Source organism: Talpa europaea (assembly GCF_964194135.1).
Source record: "Talpa europaea genome assembly, chromosome: 13".
Classification (NCBI taxonomy): domain Eukaryota; kingdom Metazoa; phylum Chordata; class Mammalia; order Eulipotyphla; family Talpidae; genus Talpa; species Talpa europaea.
In genome coordinates, this window is record NC_140080.1 from 32,435,519 (window position 1) to 32,456,497 (window position 20,979).

At 37.4% G+C, this 20,979-nt stretch overlaps 2 protein-coding genes across 4 annotated transcripts in view; one reads left to right on the forward strand and one right to left on the reverse strand.

Moving 5' to 3' along the window:
* The window catches only part of CTNNA1 (catenin alpha 1), a gene marked incomplete at its 3' end in the record, with an annotated part of 148,762 nt that overhangs the window by 66,408 nt on the left and 61,375 nt on the right, over window positions 1–20,979 (forward strand). The gene's annotated exons all lie outside the window — the stretch shown is intronic.
* On the reverse strand, window positions 18,519–20,060 carry LRRTM2 (leucine rich repeat transmembrane neuronal 2; the record flags this gene model as incomplete). The annotated part of the gene is made up of 1 exon (XM_084252082.1): window positions 18,519–20,060. Exon 1 carries the CDS (start codon window positions 20,031–20,033, stop codon window positions 18,519–18,521), a length of 1,515 nt encoding a protein of 504 aa, XP_084108208.1. The 5' UTR covers window positions 20,034–20,060.

Consider the following 20,979-nt stretch of genomic DNA (forward strand, 5'->3'; position numbering starts at 1 on the left):
GAAGTGTTTACTTGAGGGCCTCCCCTGGTGACTCAGTGGTTGAGTGCTGGGCTGCAAAGCTGCCCACAGCCTCTGCAGTGCCCCATTCGATCCCACATGGTGCGACAGACCTCTCCTGCCGCGCCCGCTGCTCGCCTCAGCAGTGTATTTCTTCGTCAGTCTGCCTGTTCTGCTCCCCGCTCTGGCTCTGGTGAATTCTCTCACCCTCCCGTGTTCTGACTGTATTCAGTGCTTGTGTAAATAAATAAATAAATCTTTAAATAAAAAAAAAAGAAAGGAAGTATTTACTTGAAAAAAAAATTTAAGCACTAGCAACAATGTTGTCAGTGTCTGCTCGATGCTTTCATCAGTGTGATAGTCATGATTTTATTTCTATGGAATTACTGAGTTGAAAATATATATATATATATATATATATATATATATATATATATTTGAATGGATTTTGGCAGATTATTTTCCAGAAAAGGCTAAACAAGCTTCAGTCCTACTGGCAATATGAGAAAATAGCGTTTTCATCACATCTTCTCTAACAGTGTTCTTTAATTTTTCTAGTCTGAAGGGTGTGAAGCAATAGCTCATTAATACTTTAATTTGCATTTTCCTTAGCTACATTAATTTCAGGTAATCTTTTTACATACTTGTAGATTATCATTGGATTTGCTCTTTTGTGAATTGTCTATTCATTTACTTTGCCCAATTTTCTAATGACCTTTGTGTCTTTTTCTTTGTCAGTTTTTGTATATTATAGCTATTAACCTAATATCTGCCACATGCTTTGCTTATTTTTTCCTAAACCTGTTATTTATCTTTATCACATTGCATATTGCCTTTTTTCATTTAATTTCCTTTTCTTTTCCCTTTCTTTTCTCCACCATATCAAAATTTTGTTTTCATTTCATGTGTATGTGTTTTCATTTCATGTAGCTTTATGGTTAGGGGATTTCCAGTTTGGGATTAAAAAAATGCCTTATCCACTTTAGGTTATTTATGCTCACAATCTTTTTGTTACTCAGAGTTCAAACTCAGAAGAAGAGCAACAATGAAAGATTGGGATTTATTATAAGAAATTGACAGTGCAATCATGGGAGCATATTTAAGTTTATGTGAGACTAAATAGTTTATATACCTGGTGCTGGAGTCAGAATATAACAGGGCAAATAGTTGGTAGGAGAAGATCATACATGTAAGTCAGGGAAACTTTGAAACCTGAGTGGGACCCCATGTGGGTAGTCTGGAACTCATCATCACCACTCACTGTGTCCAAGTGTTAAACTCTTATGAGGGAGGTTTCTTGAAGAAGATGGATTTTTGTATCACAGATTTAAACATGCATATAATCGTATAACCCAGAAAACAGAAAAACTGAAGGAGAAAATCTGTTAAGAGTTGTGGTCTCGGTTACTGTCTCTTGCTAACAGAGTGAGTGAGCAGAGATGCAACCATGTGTGGGACATGCAGCAGCATGTTGTACTTCACCAACTGTTGCACACAAAAAAATACTTGGTGATTCCTTTTTGCCTTACAGATCTTGCAGACAGATGTCTCATGTGGCTCAGGCTAACTTGGAACTATGCAGGAATTCTGGGCTATGTTGTTCCGGGTTAGCTAAATAAACTCATTATATTTCCTTCACAATCTTATCTCTGATATAAGTGCTTCTTTTTTTATATATATATTTTTTATTTATTTATTTAAATAGAGGCATGTTATTTATTTGTTTGTTTGTTTGTTTGTTTATACATGCATTGGGTACAGTCAGAAGTGTGGGAGGGTGAGAGAATTCACCAGAGCCAGAGCGGGGAGCAGAGCAGGCAGAAGGACCGAAGTACACTGCTGAGGGGAGCAGCGGGTGGCAGGAGAGGTCTGCGCGCCATGTGGGACCCTCCTCTGGTGGCCGGGGAGCAGCCGGGGATCGAACCGGCGCAACCCAGCGCTCAACCGCTGCGCCACCGGGGAGGCCCTCTGATACAAGTGTTTCAACTTAAATTTCTGGATATTGACTTATGTTTACAGTATTTATTTAAAAAACCATCTTTTTGTCCTACTGAATTGAAACACTACCTTTTTACATATGTTCTAAGTTATACTAGCAAATATTTGCTTCAGTTTAAATTGAGAAATTGGTCTAAACTTAATTTTGTTTCGTTTTGGTCTTAGTAATGCTTATTGGTGAATGGTAGAACATTTTCTACATTGACTAACTGCTCAGTTTTATGAAGTTAGGAATTACTGACAGTATTAGCTATTGCTTGAGTGCTAGAGACCTGCACTAGTGGTTAATATTTAGATGAAAACTGTTAGGTCTTCCACACCTGTGTAACACACCTGTGCAACAAAGACATACTTCCGAGTTCTTGCATAGTATTTGAACGAAAATATCTGAAGGAATATGCTATAGCTGTGTATGTGTGTGAAGCATGAAAAAGTATACAAAGTATGAGCAAAGACTGTTTAACTCAGTGCATGTAGGAAAGAATTTTCACATTTTAAATGAGAGTTTTATACAAATTGACATATTCCAAATACAAATTCCTTTGTTGAAATGTGATGGTTGACTACCTGGTAGGTGATTAACTACCTCACCTTGGGCTTTCAGATTTTACAAACTTTTTTCCACACAGGCTTTTTGTTGTTTTAGTTAAGGTCAAAGTTCATTTGGCCTGAATGTTTGGAAGAAGAAGCCCAGCATAGAGCTGGTTTAGTGAATGTTTTCAACACCATTTCTTCTCATAGCATTCTATAGGAGATGTTCACAATTCTTACTGACATCACATCTGCAGGATTTCTGGGCCTGTAAAAAATTTTTAAGGATATTTATTTTGTTTTTATTTTTACCCACATCTGCAAAATTTGTGTGGGTGCCTGCAATTTATTTATGGATATACAAGTTCCTGAATGCAAGCATTGAGTATGATTCTGCACACATTCAAGTAAGATGTTCTTTTTCTAATCAAGTAAAAAGGACAGTACAAGACTTGAAATTAGAGGGAGGAGCCAAAGTTAAAAAAAAATCTATGATAAGAAATGAGCTAAATCATCGGTTTCTCTTTAAAATAAATAGGGGCTATTTTGTCTCGATCTAGGCCTTTTTGCTTCCATTTTACCCGCAACTGAACACAGGTACTTGTTCCTGTATTCACACACTCTTACATAGATTTAGACGAAAAGTGTAAATACTTGAGAGCTCCCAAATATGGAAAGACAGCAAAAGACTGAACGAGTAGACTTCCAAGCATCATTGAAGAGAAACTTAAGTGGGAGAAGAGGAAGAAAGAACAGTTCGGCAAACTCCTTTGAGTGTAGTGTAAAATAGAGGCATTTTGTGGTGAAATCAGGATAAAGAATTTAAAGGATTATTGAAATGAATGAAAGGGGTCTAAAGGTATAGCCTTACAGTTATTTAAGTCAGGGCTTCCCTGGTGGTGCAGGGGTTAAAGTCTCAGTGTTATCAAACTATTGCCAGCCATCACAGCAGGAGTTAGATCCCTGGCCTGAGAGCTTAACCAATTTGGCACAGCAGAGCTCTCCTGTCTTGCCCACTGCTGCCCTCAGCAGTGTATTTCAGTAGATCTGCCTATTCAGCTCCTCACTTTGTCTCTGGTGAATCCTCTCAAGCTCTCCCCACCCCGCCCACCTGCCCCGCACCTCTGGCCTACTCCAGTTCTTGTATCCATAAATAAAATAAATCTTAAAAAAATGTTTAAGTCATGGAACTATAATATATGGCATGTTAAGTATTTATTAGTGTGGAGTATTTGAAAGGTGCTAAGAGAATAAAGTTCTCATCACAAGAAAAAAAGTTGTAACTACATAAGGTGATGAATATAATCTAGATTTACAGTGATTATTTCACAATGGATCGGTTATCAAATTATGTTGTATATCTGAAATAATGTTACGTGTCAACTGTACTTCAATAAAAAATAAATTCCCAGCAAGCCTTTCTGTAGACATTTTTCCAGTTTTTCTTTTATTTGCAGATGTTTTATGATGTCTTATTCTTCTTTAATCCTGTGTTGATACTACTCATTAAAAAGGGTAATGATGACTCATATTAACAGTCTCACCCTATATGTAGAGGTATTTCTTGTTTTATGGGACATCTCTTCTGAGTGATTTCTCCCAGCAGTAGCAGTGCATTTTTCACTGATTCACTCAGCATTTTGAGTACCATTTGTAACCAATGGCAGATATTTTCAGTTTTACAAAGAAGAAAATGTTCAATTTAGAATTTGAAGAGCAAAACTGATTCCTACAAAACCCAAATTCATGAATGACTTTTAAGCCCTAATGTTCTAATTCACTCTTACATTTCCTAAATATTATTGTGGATGTAGGAAATTAGATTCATCAGTAAAAGTCCTATCATTGACAGAAAATCCAATATGTAATAGATAAAAACATCTTTATGCCTTTTCCTCAAAATACGTACCCTCATTTTTCTACCCATTAAAAACTTAGAATACAGTTTTGCCAGTAGTTCTTAGTTATGAACACTTGCCTTGAGTTGGTACAGGGAACCCATGTTTGGTGGGTGAGATGAGGTCTCTATCACTTTTTCAGCAGAAGAGTAATAAGCATGTCTCTTTTTATGGGGTGGTATAAGCAACAAAAATTGATTTCTTGTCACTCGTCCCCATTTGTGTATTTCCCTGTTTTGGGTAAATCAAAATTAATGTAGAATTCTTAAATCTGTCGCAAAAATCTGGAGATCTGATAGTTTTCATCATTTGTCTAAGTGGAGAAATTAATCATCTAGTTGTAATAAAAATGTGGAAAGAAAAGTGTGTTCCTGTTTGAGACATTGAAAATCTCTTCTAATAATTTCTCAGAGTCTTTTGAAAGAGAAAGTATTTGATTGTGGGAAGCAAAAGACATGATAGGGTTAAAATGAGACAGGGAATGAGGGGATTCTTAAATTCTGAAACTTGTTGCTTTTGGGAAGTGTAACCCTTAAATGCCATTTTCATCTTTGCTTTCTGTTATTAAGGTGAGAGGTAGATAAAAGGCTTGGGGCTTTTATTAAAATTGTATTTGTAGCCATGCCACATAGTTTTTTTTTAACAAAAACAACAGTTCCACTGAGGTTTCTAGCACTGAAGTCATTAATGAACCTCTTATATATGAAAGTAACAAACCTTATAATAAGAATCTTTCGTAGTATGTGTGAGGGAGTAAAATTAACAGGTTGTCACTATGCAAATGATTTTCTGTTTAATATTTGCATTATGATAGGGAGTCAGAAATTATTGTTCTAAAAGTTAGAAGCTTTATTTTGCAAATATTTTAAGGGTACGTGATTAAGATTGGAAAAAGGGATAGATTTTTCTAGAGTGAAGAGAACCCAAATAAGAATTTGCTCCATAATTTACAAGCAGAAACTGTTCTGCTTTAGTTTTGTGTAGTTCACGAGAGGAAGTCCTTACTGATCTTTGAAAAGAAATTTATAAATATGAAATTATGGAGAAACTGTAAATTTTCAGAAAAGAGTTTTAGTTGGGAGATTAATAGTGAAAACTTACATGGAAATACTGAGGTTCTTTTAGTATATTCTGGTTAATGAATCATTTCTTACAACTTTCCCTCTCATTCCCCATGTTACCCATTTTTCTTGAGCAAAGTTTCTGGAGAGAGTATTGTTTTTTTCTTGTGATCATTGGTTTTTACTTTTTGCCTGTCCTTGAAATAAATGTCTTCCCCATATTTGTTTCCCTTAGCATCCCTTCTCTGCTAGTTGGAATTATGGGTTTTATTTTTCTCAGCAAAACCCAAAAGATTCGTAGAATATATTTTTCTCAGTCTTACTTTGATTATCCCCGCCACCTCCAGAAATTTGGAGTGGCTATTCTTGCCTACCTTGTTAAATTCAAGTACCTTTCCTGGTCCTAGGGGTTACTTGTCATATGGCCCTATCTTGGACAAGCTGTGAGAAGTTGCACTAATATCAGATTTGTGGTTCTGGCTACCCCTGCATCCTGCCATATCGAAATCTTGCTGGTGTTTTTGCACCACGCTTAAGATTGATTCTCTACAGCATTTTTTGGTGCCCTCCCTGTTCTCTAGATAATCTCTAAGTGACGCCATCTAATTCACATTTTTGGATTTATTCTCTTTTATCAGTTATGTATTTAAATACTTATCTCCAGTGAAACCCATAAACTCCTGAGAGTTAGATCATCATAGCATCTTGTATAGTGGAAGTTGTAGGTGCTTATTGAATTATTTAACAATATTTAGTAATAATAATAAACAGCTCAGACTTTCATGCTTACTGTGTGCCAGGAATTGTTCTAAGGGCTTTATATACTTAGTCTTCAGAGCATAAGTCTGGTCTTAGTAGGCATAGAGGTTAAATGACTTGTTCACAGTCTCACAGTGTAGATGCTACACTTTGAGCCAAGTGTAACTCCAGAGTCTAACCTCTTAACCACCATGTGATACTGTAGATCTAGTTGAGACAAATAGTTTTAGATTGCTATACTCTAAATTATATTTTCCTTTCCTTTCAATATTTTATTATGAAAATTTTCATATGAAGAAAGTGAAAGAATTGTAAATGGACACCAAAAATAAACACACACTCAATCCTTATACTCTGTGATAATTCTGTTGTATTTGCTTTAATACGCATTTGTCCATCCTTGTAGTCATTTTATTGTTTTGATTTCAAAGTCAGTTGCAAACACTTGAATACTTTCTCTCTAAACATTGCAATATGTATTTCATTAATCATTTTTTATGGTTTATATACAGTGAAATGTACAAATTTTAAGTGCACTATTTAAGATTTTTTTTATAAATGCAGGTTTTATAACCCAAACCTGTTAGATAGAGAAAATTATTTTTTAAATTTAGTATTAGACTATTTTACTATTTTACTATTTTACTATTTTAGTATTAGACTATTTATAACTCAAGTATATAAGCTATACATTTCCCTCCAAATTAAACCCTGCTTTTCTGATTGTCCTGTGATCTTGCATCAGTTCTTTAATTTATTACACCAACCCCATAGAGGGTAGGGTCATTTCAAGGGCCAATTTGGCATGAAGAGCCTATTTAGAGATATGACGAACGATGGAATTGTTACGATAGTCTTCATTCTCACTTCATAAAGTATATGTCTGCAGATCCTTAATTGATAACAGCTCCTTTGATATGTAATGTTTGATATAATTTTCGTGAATTACGATGACCTTATTCCATTTGTTTTCCAATGGAACATGCTTTGCTCAAATGGCTTTGATGTTGAGAGGATGCTGCCCTTGAAATTCATTCTTTCTGGGTTGATGTCCATTTGATGATAATTCTTTAAAAATTACTCAGACTGATATAAGAGAAAAACATATTTCTGGAAGCTCTGCCCTCATTCCCTTGCTAATCTCATTCAGTCTTGTAATTTTAAATTACTTTAATTTTAAATAACTTTGTTACCCTGATGATGACTTCAAAATTTATGTTTCTAGTTTAGAGCTGTACCCTGGAATTGTCATCTCTATATGAATGGCTAATAAATACTTCAACTTTAAAATATAAAAAACAATCTTAATCTTACCCATCCCTCCCCTTCTTAATCTGTCCTTCTATATAGTGTTCCTGATTTCTCTAATATCAGGTCTTGGAATTCAGTTTAAATACTAATTAATAAGATCAGAATAGTCTAGCCTTTAATAGGTTTTTTCTAATCCATAGACATCCTACTCCCAATTTAACGGAGGAAATTGTGTATATTTATGTTTAAAGATTGGCATAAAATATTTAGAAGGCAGGATTATATAAAATAGTGATTATTGTTTTGGGAAGTCACTAAATTTTTGTTTTTAATAGAAATATGTCTAATAATTTTTGTAATAAATTTGCAGTAATGTATTTGGAAATGTCAACTAGACTTTAAATTCTTACACTTTATTCAGCTCTTCCTATTCTGTCTTGAGTTCTTCTCATTTTATTTTAAGTGAGCACAAATTGGATGTCTAGATGATGATTTCACTTATGCAATGTAATGTCTTTTGACACTTCAGGAATTCTGTGTCAGAAGGAAGAAAACTCCTGACCACTTGCTGTTCAGTTTTCATGTAGAGTAATATATAAATCTTAGACTGGCAGCTTTAATACAATAATAAAGTGGGCTCTTCTTGTTGGAATTTGATGGCAAGTGTCAGAGAGCAGTTTAACACACAGTGGCCTGAAGGGATTGTCAGCAGAAAAGAGGGAGATAAGGTGTAGTGACACTGTCCAAGTTGCTCAGAGGAGTGTACTGAGGAGGGAGGTTAGTTCCCTTTCTTTTTACTACCTCTTTTCCCCTGGCATCCTACCATGGAATCCATACCAGTACCTGATGTGTGTCTTTTGCTCTGTTTGGAGCAAAAATTGTGGCAGAACATACTTTCACATGAAGGGTCAATGTTTTTGTGGTCATGCTATGGAATCCTGACAGAACTGGTATGGAATTTGAGAGCTTAGACAAAGATTACTGCCTATCATTGCCATGAGAATTCTACATTTCTGAAAGTTTGACAACCATGTCTTTTCTACCTATGTACTCAATGCCTCAAAGCACGTTCCTTATTACCACTAAATAAGTAAAATAACCCTTCACATTAAAGTTGTGAAGTGTGTCGGTTAGAGAGCTAGAGTGAGTACTAATTATTAAAAGACAGAAAAATTTCCAAACAAAATCTTACATGACTGGTGTTTCTGGTCTTTGCAAAGTGAGTAAACATTCTTTGATATCTGAATCTATACATAGAAAAAATGTGAACAGAGAATCTATACATAGAAAAACGTGTCTCAGAGTGATTATTTCACATGTTGTATGGACCAGATTACAGCTGATAGGCACTTAGTTGAGTATTTTTGAAATTATATTTTTTAGAAGGTGGAGATTAAGCAGTGGATACACTACAGCTGAGTGGTTTTGCCTCAATGAGGTATTTATTCTCAGAACTTTGGGGCCATGAGGAAAAAGCAGGTAAGTGAAAAGTTTATGTGCTGGCGAATAGAACAGAGAGCAAGGGTCAAGAGAGTTTGGAAAGTTGGAGGAATGTTTGGGTGAAGGAGGAGATAAGAGATTTTCCTTGTTGGAAAATGCAGTGAAAGAAACAAAATGCTGTAAAAGAAGTTCTTGACTTGAAAAATCTGGGCCATAAGATCTGCAGGTTCTGATATGGCTAAAAATGTGTGTATTCATTGAAACAGATTTATTCTTAGTAAGCTTTATATTTAATAGAGGTTTTTGGTAATATGAAGGCTCTCTATCCAGCTGTACTGGTCCATGTGCAAAATAGACTGATGGTTATCTTTGTGTTTTTAAAGTCTCATACCTCCTGTGCTCATATCCTTCAATTATCTTGACAATTATGTTTAGGAACAAAATCTGCCACAGTTGGACAGGCAGCTTTCTAAATTAGATGGGGTAGACTCGAAGAATGTGTTTTTCTAAGCAAAAAAGAAAAAAAAAGGACATATAATAGTCACCTTTAATTCTCACCTGTGTATTTTGTCCTAAAATACACAGAAACTGACATAACAATGAAATTATTATTTTGTTTAAAAAACAGTATCCATCTATGCGTTTATGTAATGGATAGTATGTGTTGCCCTAATTTTATTGAACAAGCAAGAGACATAACTTGATTTTAAGTGACTACCGAGAGGAATTTTAGAATTAGGGATTCTAAATCTTTACAAATTTAGCCTTCATTCAAAAAGTCAGAGTAATGTTGTATCTAATATTGTAATACATTTTATAAAGCAGATTATGAGACATTCTGGTCAGTTTTATATCTGTATTGGATATAAAAATATTGTATCCAATCTGTTGGCTTGTTAGAAGCTCTTGCTAATTATCAATCTTCATTTTGGATACTGTACATTAACTTAGTGAGGGACATGATGCTAAAAAGTAGAGTCAGGGAGCAACATAGGGGCCTAATGTTTTTAATGTGATTTTATATGATTATAGTCTCTACTTGATGGATCTATCATTTCTAGTTCTCCATATATTGCTGTCAGAAATAGCAACTATTTATTGAATGTTTTCTGTGTGCCAGCTTGTTCTGAGGCCTCTACATGTATTAAATATCCTTGTGGTTGGGCCTCCCCGGTGGTGCAGCGGTTGAGCGCTGGGTTGCGAAGCTGCCCGCAGCCTCTGCAGCACCGGTTCGATCCCCAGCCACCGGGCGAGGGTCCCACATGGCATACAGACCTCTCCTGCCGGCCACTGCTACCCTCAGCAGTGCACTTCGGTCCTTCTGCCTGTTCTGCTCCCTGCTCTGGCTCTGGTGAATTCTCTCACCCTCCTGCGCTTCTGACTGTACCCAGTGCTTGTAAAAATAAATAAATCTTAAGAAAAAAAAAAAATCCTTGTGGTTGCTATTGCTTTTAATTCCATGTTAGGGATAAGACACCCAAAACACAATGAGATTGAAGGACTTGTCCTGGGTCACAGGCCTAGTTGTGGAGTAAGTCTCTTAATTGCTGTGCTGTTTAATCCTTTTGAAATCTGGGTGGTTTTTCTAGTGGTCCACAAAGTGAATTTTACATTTTTTTTTAAAAAGAGTTATTTCTTTATTGGGCCTCCCTGGTGGTACAAGAGGTTAAGCACAACACTGTGAGGCTGTCCACAGCCTCTGCAGCATGAGTTCGATCCCTGGCCAGCCAGGGAGATACCCACATGGCACAGCAGACTTCTCCTGTATCATGCGCTGCTCCCCTCAGCAGTATATTTCAGTCAGTCTGCCTGTTCTGTTCCCCACTCTGTCTCTGGTGAATCCTCTCACCCCCACACCTCTGGCCTGAACCCCAGTTCTTATATGCATAAATAAATCTTTTATTAAAAAAAGAATTATTCCTTTATTGTAAGATTTTTATTTATTTTGCATAGAAGAACTGGGGTGTAGACCAGAAGAACAGGGGAGGTGAGAGGATTCACCAGAGTCAGAGTGGGGAGCAGAACAGGCAGGTCCACTAAAATACACTGCTGGAGGGGAGCAGCTGGTGAGACAGGAGAGATCTGCTATGCCATGTGGGTTTAGCACCCTGGCTGGGGATTGAAGTCAGGTCAACTTGTGTTTTGGGGTAGTGTCACTGTAGAAGCTTTGAGACTTAATCCCTGGGCCACCAGGGATGCCCCAAATTTTAAAATTTTAAAGAGATAGTTACATTTCTGGTGGCTAGTTTGACTTCTTTATCCTTTCAGATGTGTTCTTTCTTAGGAAATTAGTTATTATCTTAAAAATTCTTACCTAAGGAGAACATTGTGATTATCATCAGCACTAGGGATGATACATAATATGTGCTTCTCTTTCATGATGTACTGCAAGGTTTTAAAATTTTCAAATTGTAGTCCTAGTCTAGAAGATGTGTAATATAATACAGTTGATATTTTCTGTGTGTCTCTTTTGTGATGGGTCCCAGGGATATGATAAGGAGGAAACATAAATTGCTTTTCCAAGTAAGTACATGTTCATTTTTACCAACTTTCCAGGCTCCTGCCTTGGCTCACCATAAAGGCTAGGTGACCATGAAGCATGTAGCATACTTGTGTAGGCTCCTTAACCTTAGCTTTTTGAAAGGTTGACATGAGTTACAAGTCTGCCTTCTCTCTAAACTCCTTGGAGATCCTGTCTGACATGTTTAATTATCATTCCTACTGTTCACCTCATTTTATAAATAATCCACAGACATTTACACTTAAATGTCTCTCCACCAAGTCAATTAGTATGCTAACATTTTCAGAGGAAAATCATTTTTTTCCCTCTTTGCCTTGACCAAAGAGCAAGGGAGAATAGGGCCACATCAGAGTATACCAGAAAAAATTATTTCATTGCTGTACTAGGACTTTATTTGTGATAACAACACTTTAGTATCTGGTTAAATCACTAGACTCGGGCCTCCCCGGTGGTGCAGCGGTTGAGCGCTGGGATGCGAAGCTGCCCGCGGCCTCTGTGGCGCCGGTTCGATCCCCGGCTGCTCCCCGGCCACCAGAGGAGGGTCCCACATGGTGCGCAGACCTCTCCTGCTGCCCGCTGCTCCCCTCAGCAGTGTACTTCGGTCCTTCTGCCTGCTCTGCTCCCCGCTCTGGCTCTGGTGAATCCTCTCACCCTCCCGTGCTTCTGACTGTACCCAGTGCTTGTATAAATGAATAAATAAATCTTTAAAAAAAAAAATCACTAGACTCATACCCAATATGTCCATTTAATTTCAAGATGTTCTTGAATCTTCTAAAAATTAAACAGGACCCTCAAGGTTAAGACTCCCTGCTTTTGATCTTTTTACAATCTTTTTCAAGTATTCTGTACATATAAATATCATTCTTAATTTCTGTTACTTTATAGTGGTGGTATGTAAATGATGAAACACATTGTTTTCAGAGGTTTTTGGTACTATCAGTTGGTCTTACTGTATTTGGGAACTAAGCCCTGGAACATTTTTTTTTTTTATCCCAGGAGGAATCTCTTGGTTTTGATGGTGGTGAAATAGGTGGATATTCCTAAGCTTTTTGGAATTAATATAAATTATAAATATAAATTGTTGTGGAGTTTTGGTCTGATTTTCCAGAAAAAAGCAACCTGGGGGGGGGGGAGGGAGAGCGCGCGCGAGAGAGAGAAGTGTGAGTGAGAGAGAGTGTGTGTGTGTAAGTGCACACTAGGACGTGAGGATATAATTCTTGTACTTTGACCACAATTGTGAATATTCAGTAAAGTTAGAGTTAACTATATTTTTACTTTTCCTTCACCATGGTTCTTGGCAAAAGGTCTCCTGGTCCATGAAAGTTATAAAAAGGCTTTGGAGTTTATCTCTAGAGCTGCAGTTTTAAAATATGGTTCCCAAGTGAAGGAAGCCTCCTTCAGGATTGTTGTTCACAGCCATTTCTTTATTTTATTGAGTTTCTAGTGGAAGTTTCCGAGTTGGAGGCCATATCTGGATTTCACTTTCTCATCTCCCTGTATAAAGGGAGGGTATATTGAGTTTTGCAAGAGGATGGGTTTTGCAAGAAAGGATGCCATGTTGTATTTGCCCTTGTGATTGCTTGCTTTTTATGTCCCCTTCATATCGGGAAGGGAGACTCAATATCTGTTAGGAGTATTCCAGATACATTGACTAGTAGAGAGGAAACTGAAACTCACGCTAAGGGTTTGGAATCACTCTGATTTTCACCTCTTTTCCCCTCCTCTCTTTGTAAAAGACAATTTATAGTACATTTTGTCTCTCTAAGGGAGACTTGAGTACCCAGCTGGCTAGATATATTTAAAGAAATAAAAAAAAAATCTCTTTAAACAGTCCTTGAAGAAATCTATTATAAATTTGAGTGGGAACCTGAGAATGCTGTGGCATACAGGCAAAACTAATTAAAATAACTGATAAATCAGATGTAGCTTCACCTGGGATTCTCAAGATTAAAATATCTGAGAATTATGTTAAAAAGCTTTGCTTTCAATTCCAAAAAAGCTTAGGAATTTGTTCCTTCGTGCAGCTTGGAACCACTGTCACCTATGCCCGCTAGTGCATACATGTAAGTTTGACAGTAAAAGTTTGTGCTGTTATTCCTGCCTCTGCCCTTGTTACTTCTGAGATTCCTGGTATGAGAGCTCTCCTGATCTCTTATTTCCTCATCCCTGGGTGTTAGGGAAGGGGGTGACCTTTTTTTTCCCTGCCTGTATGGTTCTGCTGCACTGCTCCAGAACTGGAGAAACAGTAAGTACACCCTGGAAAGTATGACACTCCTGGCAGTAAACTCCTCTACACCAGGGCAATTTCTGTTCCCCACAACTGCCCAGGCACAGCATCCTGTTTGTTCTAGTCCCCAAACAAGGAATGCTAATTTAAAATCTTTCTCTTCATTTCCCCCATCTGTACTTCTTGGAATAGTATCTGGGGTAGCATAGATCATGTAAGGAACCTAGAGATCCCAGCATGCTCAGCAGCTGTTGACTTGCCTCCCAGGAGTGGTGCTATTAGGTGCTACTAGTATCTACCCCAATGGATGTCTGAGGTATAGAGGTCAAACAACAACTTGGAGTTACTGTTGGGGAGGGTGGTGAGCCACATGGACAGCTGTTTGTCCTCTTGCTAAGACTTAGAGCAGCTTCTTAGTGCATGCTTGATGTTTATTGGCATGGTGACTTTTTAACCAGATGTAACCCCTTTTACACACACACACACACACCCCCCAACAAACAACCACCACCACCCCCTCACCTCCCCATCCAGAACCTTTCTTTCTTATTAGCCTAGTTTTACCTCTATGAATGAAAGACAGGTGATGATTAATGGCCCCCCTTTCAGCTGACACATTTGGCATTGTCGAGACTATGGCACAAAACAACTATTCATTTAAGGTTCTATATCTGTCACAAATGGTTTTTCAAACTTCACATGTCAAAATTGATAGGTTACCAAGGAAAAATTAAAAAAAAAAAAAGACTCACTTTTTACAGTTTGCACAATTTTAATAACAAAACTTCCTGTACACTGTACTTTGTTATCAGCCCCCCCAGACCCCCCCCATAGTAGTGTTTCTTCCCACCCCCCCAACCCACTTGCCCACCTCCCGCCCCACCAAAAAAAAAAAAATGGCTCTTAAGGTGATATAACACAATGTGTTTAGACTGTACTTTTAGTCTGCAGTCTCAGTGTTGATAGGAAAAGTTCACCAAACATTCCATAGATTAGACCTTTTTTTTAATTACCAAGGAAAAATTGGTTAGTTGAAGGAATAGCAGACGTTTCCAAATGTTTGCAATAGCAGTATGAAAAAAGCTTAAACAGTCAGTTTCTATTTGTTTTTGGCCTTAAATTATTCAAGTAGTGCAAGTTTGCCCTAGGTTCAGAAGAGAAATATTTGTGGATCACCTTATCATTTTTATTTTTGTATTTTTCTGGTTGAAACACTTTAATTAATAAGGTATGAAAAGGATGTTCCAAATAGGTCTCTTACTGTATTGCTGTATTAGGAAAATGATCATGTAAGTCAGTTTCTAAAAATACTCTTTTAAAATTTCATATTGATATTCACATTTTTGAGAGAAACAGCATTTATAGCTTTTCTCCCTGATACATGTATGTAGGAAGTATGTCTTAAGAAAATGATATGCCTATTTTGAATTTCATGGTTCAGACCTAGGGCTATATAAAACTCATTTTTATTGGAAAGATGGAGTCTAGCTCTTGGTGACTAGCATTAGAATAAGCAGATGGATTTTAATAATTAGTGGAGTTGGGAAGTTCAATCAATTCCATTCATTGAATTGGTACAGAAATTAACTTAGGCACATTAAGAAATTACATGTGTTAGTGTAGATTTTTGGCTTAAAAAATTAGTCTTTGCTATTTGATGTTGGCAGTGGGTATTCTCTGAGTTGTTTGTAGATTTGCAAATTTATCAGCCTACTCTCATTTCAGAAAGGTGATTGAAAATCCCTGGCAAGCCACAGAAATTAATATAAATGATTCCAAACTAGCTCTTAAATGCTAGGTTGGTACAGTGTCATAGCCATCTTTGGCTTTCCTTTTTCCAAAAGAGATTTGTTTTTTCGTTCTTGGTTTCCTCTAACCTTGAAAATTAAAAAAAGAGAAAAAGAAGGGAGTTGAGGAAAGGTTGTAGAGGATAAAACCACATGTAGAAACAAAAGCCCTAACATTGTGTTGCCGGGATCTGCAGTATAGCTGTGATGCTTTTCCATTCTATCCAGTTGGTAAAGAGAGTTCATATGACTAACAACCTCATCTTCAAACTGGTTCTGACACCACAACACACACAGACCCAAATTAAATGGGATCCTGCCTTCTATAGGCAACTGGAAAGGGAAGTTTACACTTTAAATGAGAAAGAAAAAATGTTACTTGGCACACTGTTAGTTAACTTTTCTCAGAAAACATTACTTAAAAAAAAAAAATGGAGGGCAGAAAAACAAATCGGTTATTTTCCAACTGGCTGTGTTTGTCTTTGTGGCCTTGGGTATGCTATTCCCCTGAATTAACTAAGTGGCTTGATTTTCCAATTTACTTTTCTGCAAATATTAAAGATATTACCAGTTGCTGGTCCATTTGACAAACTGTAATCTTTAGGATTAATGTGGGGATTCCCAGCCAATGTTTCTCACCCTTCTCACAGTTTGAATTAATTTTGGTTGTGGTTGAAATGATGAAAAATAATCCTCTGTTCTCCTCAGGGCTAGTGGAATTTTATGTGTTCTGGACACAGTTGTATTGTGACAATGCTGTCCCCTGACAAATGGCTGTGGTCACCCTGATAAATGGGTTGGTAAATTTTAGCATGTGGAATTTGCATTTGTAGTGGGGTCTTCTGATATAGCCCCTCTGTAGGGAAGCAGTGAGCTGCTCTCTCTGCTGTAAAGTCAGCTTCTGTCTGCCTAAGCAGGTTCTGGTTTAAGAACAGATGAAATGCTCCCTGCTCAAGACTAACTGAACTTGACTAGGCTGAGACTTAGCCAAAACTAATCTACCCACCTTAAAAATGTTGAGGGTACTTTCCTACCATAACTTGTCATCTGCCTGCTTTTTACTGAGATGTGTTTTCTTTGATATGTAGGTAGACAGCTCTCTCTTAGTACTAAAGAAGAAAAAATTAGGATTAAATTTCATGAGATAAACTGTAAACATGTTTTTAATTTAGTCAGGGAAGAAAATTCTCTTTGAATGAAGGGTATTATGTTAATGAAAAGATAACATTTTAGGAGATAGTATTTCTCTGAGGACTTATGCCTTTTTTCACGGAGTAAATGTCAGTGGTAAAAGTGCTCATTATTCTAAAATCAAGTCAATAGTCTAATTTCACAATTTTTGCTACTACATGCATGGAACTTGTCTATAGAAAATTTCTGTGTGAATCAGTAGCTTGCATCTAAATTCCAAATATATCATAGTTTCTTCTATACAAATCGTAATTGAAGAAATGAATTACTTGTGGCTCTTTTCTGCATGAAAAATGTGCCATCATGTTTATTTGCTCATTATGAAATGTTTGTATTGACTCCCGGAGAATCTCTTAGCCTTTCCCTGTTTCAGTTGCAGGTCAGGGGCCTTGCCTGTTTGATGCAGATTATGTGCAGTTACCAGGTTCTCACAGCTGGCTGCCTTTTAACTTCAGCTAACCTGTTTCTGTAAGAGTCAGATTTCAAAAACCTTTCACCAAAATTCCCCTCTCCTTTTCATCCTCTTGCCTCAGTGCCACCTTTGAGTCACCACTGTGTGGCTGCATATGCATGTAGAGTGTTCTGCCACGACAGGATTTACCTTGGTAATGTATTGTCCCTTCACTTAAAAAGGAACTGCTCTTACAGTGAATATCTATGTTTATTGTTAAAAGGTGAAATTTTAGCATATAATTTTTAGAAAGTGAATTTTTGTGGTTTCTTTATACTATATTCTAACAAAAATTAGTGTTACGCCTGTTGCTAGCCAATTATTTTTTATTTGACTCTAAGATTTGAAGATTAGGAAAAGGCAGAAGAGGTTTGAACCCTTTTGTTAAGGTATTTTTGATCCTGACAGGAGGGAAGGAAGGAGGAGGGCTGGTGGGGGTGGGGTGGGGGAGAGAATATTTATGTGTGTGCTTTCAAACTAGAGGGAACCAGTCATAGGATGAAGTTGACTCAGTTTATCTTTTTTCCTCTCCAAAATAATTTCTAATTTTTTCTCATATAAATGTAAATATAGGATTTAGTACACTAATTAGTAAATTGGTAATTTAAAACTAGTTTAAATTGTCTAAATGGCACAAAACTCAACATGCCCTTTGTAAGTCAAACTAGATGTGTGTGATACAAAGTCAGTGTAATGATTTAGTATTGATTTCTTTGTAATGAGACCTTTTCACAATCATTTGGATTCATTCTTTAAATATATTAAAGAGTCACTCAGCTTATTAGAATTACATAAAGGGTTCTGATGTTTTGATGTGGACTTTTATACCTACTAAACCAGACAAAAACTCTGAAAGAAGAGTGTTTAATATTTACCAGTCTTCAGCATACATGAAATTATACTTTCCACACTGGCAATAAATTGTAGATTTGAGTAAATGCCAAATTATCATACAAAAGAACTTTGCTAAGTCTCTTTTTAAGCAGCAAGCCAGTTGTGGTACTTGGGATGGAGAGCAGTGATTAGACAAGTATTGATCTATATCATATTTTGCTCAGTAGCTTATTTCCAAACTGTTTTCAGTAGAAAATACTAGCTTATGGAGACCTTAGTAAATGTTTACACATGACAGTATATAATTACATACATGAAATGTCTTATTTTGAAGTAAGCATTTTTAGACTTTCCAACAAGAGTGCAAATTAAGGTGAGCATTGCTTCATTTAGCACTTACAATATTGTTTAATTAAAAAAATTAAAATACTTCAACACTTCAAAAACTTAAGTCTCCACTTAGTTTGGAAAATTAGGCTTAATGTCACCATTGGTAAAAATTAGATATGTATTTATTCCCTACTATGTAAAATAGGTTACTTATCTGATATAATTTTTGATGACGGTTGGTATTATACTTCACATTCTTTGTATGGCAGCTGCTGACACTTGCACTGTCCATAACCATTAATGATGATGAAGGGTCCTTCATGGGTGGGTTCATATTCATTATATGGTCCTTGGTCTGACATGTTTGACATATGGAGTCGTGTTTGGGATCGGAGCTGCCTGTGGTTCTGAATCATTGAGCACTGCCTAATTCTTCTTAAAGTGGGAGGGCAGCACTTCCTGGAGATGAACACTATAAAAATAATAAAAAAGAAAGAAAACAATAAAGCCATTGTTCCTGTAATTACCCGCTGAGTGAAGATGGCATTGTCTGGCTCGGGGAAGTGTTCCTCAGTAGTAACTGCTATGCCTGCAGTAGTTGGGATTTCTTTGTCTCCCACATGGTAACTTGATGAGCTTATTCTTTTTGTATATTCAGTGGTTGGATCTCTATAAGTTGTAGCCATGGCAGTGACAGTGGTTGATAAATTCCAGCAGAGCTGAAATCCATGGACTGCATCTAGAATATCCTCTCCTTGGGTGTGGTCAGGGCTGTGGCATAGGATGGAATGCTCCCACCGACCTTGGAAACTGCCCAGCCAGGAGGCCAAAGCACATATTCGAGGGCTGCATTCCCACAGATTGCCAGAGAGACCAACGGTTGTGAGAGATATCAGGGAATTTAAGATCTTGGAATCAAGGCTGTTTAACTTGTTGTTATCCATGAGGAGTATTTTAAGATTAGGCATCGTTTCAAACACTGTCAGGTCAATGGCTTTGATTTCATTTCCAGTCAGGTCTAGCTTTTCTAAAGTGCCCCAGGTCCACTCCATCCCACATGTCAAGTTGCTAATTTTGTTCCATTGTAAGAAGAGTGTGTGCAGACTGCTTAGCCGTAGGAAATGAGCAAAATTAATCTTCGTCAGCTGGTTGTGCTCTAGGTGAAGCTCTCTCAGTTTGATTAATCCCGCAAATCCATTGCGAGCCAAACTTCGCAAACGGTTTGTGCTCAAATCCAGAAACTCCAGACTACGACAGTCCCAGAACAGGCGTACTGGGATAGTCCGCAGGGAGTTGGAACGTAAATGCAAGGTCTGCAGCTTCCGAAGGCCGTAGAAGAGCTCTGGGTGCAGAGATGACAGCTGATTAAAAGACAGGTCCAAATTTTGCAGGTTAATCAGTTGAGTAAAAGTTGTGTTTGGCAAGTAAAATATTTTGTTGGAACTTAAGATTAATTCCTTAAGTTTATAGAGTCCTTGAAAAGCATCTTCCTTTACTGTTGAAATTTGATTGTGGTCTAAGTGGAGCCAGGTAAGTTGACTGAAGCTGGCAAATTGATCCCTTTCGAGCTCTGTGATGTGATTGTGCCTCAGAGACAGGCCCAGAGAGCCCTTGTCTGTGGTGTTTGGCACTGAGTGGAAGCCCTGAGAGTCGCAATAGAAGAGCAGCTTCTCACAGCGGCATTTGGGTGGACACGCCATACCCAGGGCAGGCAGCATTTTTAAAACCATACTCATTGCATATATTGCTGCCAGCATAGGGGCCCCTAATGGCCACTTGAAATGTAAGCCTGCAGAATATAATTTAAGGAAGACAAGAAGATAGGATATTTTTCAGCAGAACATAGAGGCTATTTTAAAAACAACAACATCATAACATTATAGATGAAAGATTTCACTGCATAACATTTTTCATTTGCTGCAGAACAACTAACCTTGTTAGTATGACTAAAACAAAACTTGAGTCATTTAAAAAGAAGATAAAACATCTTCTCTTTTGAGCTACAGATGCTTTTAATTTAACCATACCCCCCCCCCAAATTATATGACGGTGATTTCCCCCACAAAATGCGAATTCAGTGGCTTATTTTAAAAGCGTGATTCCTCGTGGATACTGCAAGACAAATAAATGCATGGACTTACCCATTCTTCTGAGCACATTGGAGGCTGCATTCAGTCGCGGTTGTTAGACTCAACGCAGTGAGTCTGTAAAAGGCTCTGACATGCAGGAGCAGGAGCCTTTGACCAGTTTCCTGTTTTCTGTGTGTCCCAGGCTTTCTGAGTAAAATAAATCCGCTAGGGTGAGTTGTTTTTCCCCTTAGGATATTCCTCTTGAAAGCATTGGTTTCATTTTCTGTGACCACTCTGATCCCCTAAATCAGTTTTGAACACAAGTTGTTAATTTCGTCCTTCTAACTGCTCAGCTGGTTAATCAAAGCTTCTGTCCCTTCTTTCCGCAGCCGTTAGTTCTCTTGGTCTTAACTTGTTGATGGCAGATGGGCTGCTTGTTGCAGAGAAGAGCTCCTGGAGCAGCATGAGTGCATTTACTGAAAAGCTTTTCCGAGAAACGGCACAAGAATGAATTTGCTTATGTGCTGCGACCACACAGAACTGTATATAGGCTGACGTCACCGGGTGACGTGTCTTTTGTTTGGGTTTTCCAGAAGCTTTACTGTTACAGAGCACTGTGCTTTGTAACAGTATC